This window comes from Diadema antillarum, unplaced genomic scaffold (genome assembly GCF_040938485.1).
Source record: "Diadema antillarum isolate AM-2024a unplaced genomic scaffold, OU_Dant_1.0 scf00000075, whole genome shotgun sequence".
Classification (NCBI taxonomy): Eukaryota; Metazoa; Echinodermata; class Echinoidea; order Diadematoida; family Diadematidae; genus Diadema; species Diadema antillarum.
In genome coordinates, this window is record NW_027270964.1 from 866,569 (window position 1) to 873,719 (window position 7,151).

At 39.5% G+C, this 7,151-nt stretch overlaps 1 protein-coding gene across 2 annotated transcripts in view; it reads right to left on the reverse strand.

Annotated features, from left to right (window-relative positions):
- LOC139717438 (3',5'-cyclic-AMP phosphodiesterase 4C-like) overlaps positions 1 to 6,937 on the reverse strand; it is a 270,777-nt gene extending 263,840 nt beyond the window's left edge. For both annotated transcript variants that reach the window (XM_071628944.1, XM_071628936.1), the window contains exon 1: positions 6,751 to 6,937. In XM_071628944.1, coding sequence (XP_071485045.1) covers positions 6,751 to 6,845 — 95 coding nt within the window. In that variant the 5' untranslated portion in view covers positions 6,846 to 6,937. The remainder of the gene's footprint in view (positions 1 to 6,750) is intronic.
- Between the last annotated feature and the right edge of the window lie 214 nt (positions 6,938 to 7,151).

Sequence of the window (7,151 nt, forward strand, 5' to 3'; positions counted from 1 at the left end):
GCTTTTGTGAGGGATCCATTAGCTGCAATATGAATGGACCAGCTCTGCTGCATGTACACTTTTTGCATGAGACTGTAAGCAAACTCTGAATATGTGATTTTCATAAACTGCAGAAGCGGTGCTATTCTTTGAGCCATACATTTGGAATTTATGACAGTGCTATAGATCCGATTGTAAACACAGACACAACTGTCTCAATGAAACAGCTGGGCACTTTGAAACCATTATTTGGCAGCAATGAATGTCATTAGTCTTGGATCTTTGTCATTTCCCGGTACTTTAGGTCTGTTATCAGTTATATTAAGTATAACTTCAACACAGTTTTGTTGTTCAGGACTTTGTATTTAACTCACGTTACTTTTCGTTGAACATCTGATTTCATTTCATCCTGTCATTAGGTACTCTACATTCTTTATGGTACGGTGTTGACGTAATGTTGAGATAATGGTTCCATGACTGTGAACATGGACTATGTGAATTTAGTTAGAAGAATCCTGCCAAGTCACCTCAAAAAGCATGTTCAAAAGGATGCACAACTTACATTTTTATCCCGAAGGTCTGTCAATTCATTATGTTCAAGTTACCTGAAAGGGAAATCATCCAACGTATGCAGGTGCGGAGTGTCTTTGTTTCTCTTTCTATTGACATAAAACTTCTGCGGCTTACATTTTAATTTTACCTTCCATTGTGCCCATAGTCTGAAGGTCTTAATTATTTGTTTTCTTGTGGGTGGGATTTTTAGATGTTCATTGAACAGAGTCAAGAGAAGCAGTTTCTTTGTCTCTTTACTATCACAGAGGCAGCCTACCGGTAATAATATCAAAACCATTATATGACAGCTGCACAGTTCTGCATGCTAAATGTGCCTTTGATGATATGTAAGAGAGAGAAAAAAGGGAGCTTTAAAAAAAATGTTATAAATGATAATCCAATGGTTCAAAATAAACAAACATTACGCATAACCCATACACGGTTTTGGGGTTTTTTTTTTTTTTTTTTTTTCTTTTTACACAGAAAGTGGTATCAGAATAAACCATGTGAAAAATTGTTTTGGCAGCACGGCAACATTTGTTCATATATATGTGATTTGATAATGAAAGCATAATTTTTCAAGTGTTTGTATGATTGAGTATTAAAGAGATTAAACACATGAGAGAAATTGCAATTTACAAAATAAAATCCCAAACTTGAATTACAGCAAAGAGTTCAAATTCTAATCTGGAGGTGACTTCCAGTGAAGAAAAAGAAAAAAGAAATCACAGTATAGATTCTCATGTGTATGGCTCGACCTCTAAAACATAATTTGGGAGGAGGAGCTTACGTGACCTTCCAACTACATGTACGGTACTGTAAAAGTGGAAATTTTCGCGGTGTTGAAATTTTCGCGCATTTCGCGCAATCCAAAACTAGCGCGAAAATAAAAGCACACGGATATTTTTGCTTGCTATATGTTCCTGTGCGTGATGTCTTGATTCCGCGGAATTAAAAACAAGCGAAACTCTTCTGACCCAGCAATGCGCGAAAAATTAGTCGCGCAAAAATATCCACTTTTACACTACTTCAATCAGTCTCAATTTCAACGCAGCTGAAGGTTTTCAAAGTGCAAGCTTAGACATGCAAGCTTGTTGACTTACATGTAATAGCACAAAAGAATAGGCTGTGCCTCTTTTTGTTCAAATTCAAATCATGGATTCACAAGTTGACCATATACATACAGTCTTATCAGTCTAATAATGTTACAATCATCATTCCAAATATTGTTCCAATTATAATTTTCTTCTCTTGCATATAACTTCTCTTAAAGGGACTGTACAGTACTGGTTGAGGTAGGGATTCATGTTCTGAACATTCCTAAGTGAGATAATGAAAAGCCTCTTATGAAATATTAAAGAGCATGTAATTTTAAGAAGGATTCAACATTTATTTGATGAAAATTGGTTTTCATATGGCTGAGATATCCAAAAAAGTGCTAATAATAAAAGGCGACATGCCACAACTTTATTATGATCTCTTTGTTTCACTTTGTTTTTGGATATCTCATCCATTTCAAAACCGATTTTCATCGAATAAACTTTTGATACCCCTTAGAACTGCAGTCCCCCTTACATCTCATAGAGTGGTTTCTGAATATCTCGCAAAATGTTAAAAGCTAAATCTACACCTCGACCAGCACTGTACACACCCTTTAATCTCTGTGATAGTGATCACAGCTCAGTAATATTTGTGCTTCACACTTATCAAAATTAAAGGGTGTACCACTGGAAGAGACTTTGCTACGACTGCCACAACTGATCTGTCACTGCAACTCGTGCGACCCGAAAGACCAGAAAATGGCTTGCGCTCTCATGAAGAAGGCGACTCCACGGCAACTTCTGACACATCTCCAAATAAAAGGAGACAACTTTAAATCCGTCTGGAAGTCATGGACATCCGCAGTCGGAGAGGTCACTAGTACAAATGTAGGTCGCCAAGGGGTCTCAAAAAGTTGCGGAGATGTCTTGGATACCATGCGAGTAAAATTAGTCTCCGCAACTTAGCCGCAACTAAAAGGAGACACCACGGAGACGTCTTCATGACCAGAGTTGTCTGGAGACTGGAAAGAGTCTCTGAAAAAATTGAACATTATGCTTGATTCTCTCGCGACTCCCGGTGATTTGGCTATATTCCAGGAGATGTTGCGGAGATGTTGCGGAGACGTCTCCACAACTAGGGAGACTCAAGTCACCACCAGGTCGCCAACTGATCTCCAGCCCAATGCGATACCCACTTCAGCAACCACAATGTGCAAAAGTGTGCATTTTTTTTTTTGTGCCAGATTAAATGCAGAACATGGTCCTTGTGACGATAAAGCAAAAGTAAGAGGTCTGCATTTATATGTCTAATAATTTTAGTTTCAACGTGTCCCTTGGCAATAAAGCTGCCTTTGATTATCTTTCTTGATAGGAAAGAGGGAGAAGGAAACATAGTCTAACATGAATAATTTTTGTTTGATGTTAACAGTTTGACCATTAGTTTGCACATCCTGGAGTTGAACCCCTGGTTAGTAGGGGCTACACTCTCAACAGTCAAATCTGCTAAGCGTTGTCGAGAGCAACATGTGAATGAGAAATTCTGTCAGAATTTCAGTGAGTTATCTCACTGGAACACAAAGCGTTGAAAAAACAAGTGTCCATCTTATCAAAAGGAAAGAACTTTGTTTGGGTACCTTCCCTGGGACAAAATGAGTGGCACTTTTGTTGCTGTTTGTGTCCTTGAAAAGTTCAGTCATTTCACCATTTACCTGCAAAGTTGGCCTAATATCACCACACACAGTCACACATTTAATACCTGCTATATACACACATGGAGAAACTGTTACTAGCTGTAACAAAGACAGCATACATCACACTACAATGTGTATTACTAAAATGGGCAACATACTGATTGTACACTGCCTATTCCCGTGATAGCCTCACCATGACGCTCAGCACAGCCATGTCATGTGACCACGCTTGCTACTTCAAAGTTGCAAAGGCGGCCATTTTGCATGGGATATTCCTGGCATTCAAGCTATCCAAATGGTGGAAATACAAATGTATGTGTCCAATATCCGCACAAATGATAATTCTGTTGCATAGATTCCATCAATTTATTTTACATTTCCTTTTTCATCTCTTTTATAAATTCAAAGAACAAGAGATTACCTCAACAGTTTATCAGAACTTGCACTTGCATTAAAAGTTTTTACAGTCTGCATTAAATTCTTCCCTCTACAATTGTATGTTCGTGAACAAAGAAAAACTGGTTGACTGAATTATACAACAAGTATATTACGAGAAATGTGTTTGAGGGAGGAGTTGTTGAAGCCTTGTACTCTTTATCAATTGATTTTGTTTCTCCCCATTCAAGGGAAACATCCTGAATATAGGCCTACATGGGGATTGAGTGCAGTAATGCTGCAATATTAGCAGAAACTATCGTGGAAGTTTGAGGAAAATCGGACAATCTCTTCAAAAGTGACAAATATTTCTACAGTTTTAGTGCCACCATCACTGTATGAGAAGACTACAACCCGTTCATGACATCATGACAGATCAACAATGTCATATAAAGTATAATACAAAGAAAATTCTGAAAAAAGTTCTGAGAGCAGGGGGGAATAGCCTAATACCATCCATAACATACATAACTTGTATGTCAGTAACGAGTCAAAGGAAAACTTTTGTGTAATTTTCATTTTTTTTTTTAAAGAATGAAGGTTTGTGAAATTCTCTTTGTAATGTCTTTATATCGTTGTTCTGCAGTAACTTTACGAACTGTTGTACTCTTCTCATCCAGCCATGGCAGTACAAAAAACTGTAAAACTTCACAACATTGAATGGATTGTCTGATATCCCCAAAACTTCACTAATGTGTTCTTCGACATGAACAAAAGTAATGCACTGCATTCACTCTTGAATAAAAAAAAATACTTGGGGAAACTTCCCATTCAAGTCATTAAGAGAAACATAGTTTCTGAGACTTTTTCATTAAGATGTCTTAAAAACCGAGAATGAAGTGGATAATTAAATAATGTACATGTACTTCCTCCCCTGTCCAAGTGCCAACTTCACACCTTACCTCCGAAATACATATTGTATGGCACACCCCTACAGTTAGCCCATGCCAAATGCTGGGGGCATTTTGCTGCAGGTATTACCACCTCATCATCCCTAAATTGGCACACCTGAAATCCCAAAATCAGGAAAGAACTTCACAAAAGACTTGCAACATTTTTCCCCCCTTCTTTATCCTCAAGGTAAGGTTTAGACAGAGCTCTGACAAAGGTAATCAAGTTAACTAAAGCACTTTAATGCAGCTGCCAATAAAGCCGGGGAAGGCCAGACTACTGTTCTGCGTAAAAGATTACGACTGATGGCAAGTAATAGACTGATGGCTAGCAATAAACGGTCCTGACGCCAAATACCACTGCCCTGGACAAGTCTTTCTGACCACTGGACAGCGTGGCTGCACTCCCGGTCACCTCCTCATGCCACTATCATAACACACATTCGATGGAGTGGCTATTTCCTGTGTCTGCATTCACCTGATTGGCATGTAAAGATGTCTCTCACGTGGTTATATTATACAATTGTACATGCATCGTAGGATTGCTTTTCAACCTCTTAAACCCGTTGAGGACGGGCAGATTTTGCTACAACACACATTTCCCACTGACGCTTGCCCAAGCACACTCAGGACTCGTCCTCAACAGGTTAATATTGGGACTGCATCAGATGAGTCCGCTGTGAAGACTGGTTCCCTGACATTTGCTCCGGCGACAATTGCTCCCATGAAATATTTGCATGTTCAGCCAAACATAAATTCTACCCACAAACATAATCCTAATCCTCACATCAAACTAAACCTGAAACCTTCTCATAACCCTAACCCTTAAGTCCTTTGAGAAAATAAGACCGGAGCAATTGTCCGTTGCAGGAGCAAATGTTGTGTCACTGTGAAGACTACAGACTTCTCTTTCTCCACCCCCCCCCCCACACACACACTTTATCAGACCAACAAAGCGAAGAATCCTAATCCCCCATTGATTAAACATTTACATTTGGCATCAAAATTGACCAAGTGTCCTTCTTCCAATCTTCGCAAGACGAGTATCGCGTCATAGGCCTTGTGACACTGGTATCACAGTACAAGTGAAAGGATTAAGGGTAAGATTAATACTTTAGGACGACACTAGCACTACATGTTTGTAGACCCTACATGTAGGTGAAGGGGATAAAATGATAACAACGGTTCCATTAAAGATCACAAAAATGAAAGAGAAAGTAGACCAATGTAATTTCTACCGTGGTGACATCTTTGTCAAGCAGATGGGATAAGTGCTCAAAGGTGTCAGTAAGATATTACATGCTGTTCAGTTTGATTGTCTTACTGATCAAGAAGAAGACGTAGCATTAGTGCTTTCAACATTGTTGTCTGTTTGTTTTGCTGGTTGTGTGTGTGATTTTTTTTTTTTCAGGCTCTAACTTTCATTAATCCTGTTTTGTACTTCATGGATTTCATTGACTGGGACTTGAAACTTTTTTTTTGTGTGTGACCTGTCTTCTTAAAGCTCAGTATGATTGTGGGGGAAACCATTAAAAAGGTCTCATGGATGTGTTCTGTCTTTACTTCATACTAGGCATTAAGAACAAAAAGCCCAAATATGAAGGTACATTTAATAGATCTGTTGATATGGTTTGAAGTGACAGAAAATCATGAACACATGGGTGCTCGGCTATTGATATGTTGACAATAAAAACATTATTTGGTGAATTCTCAACTGAATGGCTTGCTCATTGCAACATCTAGGGCCTATACTGGAGAATTACACGTAAACAAAATAGGAGCAAATATTTTTGTTCATAAAAGTCTCCTCCACTTGTTATATACAAGTGTATCTCCCCCCCCCCTCTCTCTTTCTCCCTCTTTATATCTATCAATATATCTATCTCTCACTCCATCTCCCTCTCTCTCATTACCAAGGTTACGCCTATACTTCCAATTCCACCATAGGACCTAAATATCTACCACATTCACTGAAAATTATGACACGTAGTTTTGAACATTATGTCTGATAAAAAGGGGAACACAGGCTTAATCACACCCAATGTATTTCTGGTTTACAGCTCCAAATCACTGAAAAACAACAACATATTTCCGGTCTAAAAATCAGGGTCAAATCACTTCAGAATGTCGCATGATAGTGCTGGTTACTCTGTGGTCACTCACCGAGAGCTGAGTCCCTCGACTTCCCTGTCCAACGAGTCCGTGGAATCAGTGACCTCGATCCGCGGGCCGATCTTCAGCGAGTTCGGCTTGAGCATGATTTCGCCGCCGGGGTGCGGGTGGTGGCCCGGGTGATCCTTGTCGCGCGAGTGGTGGTGGAAGTGGTGGTGAAAATGGAACGGATGGTGGTGGTTGGGTCGCGGGCTTTCCGGGCCGTTTCCGATACTGTTCGAACCCGACGAGATCGGGTAGAAGATACCGGAACCCGCTGCAGACTCGCCACCGCTGCGATTTTCCTGAACGAAAATGAAAACGATACAGTAAAAAACTTCATTAACATACCTGTGTCCATCACGGAGTTCAAGAGATGCTTCTTGACACATGTCGAATCTCAAACTTTTAAA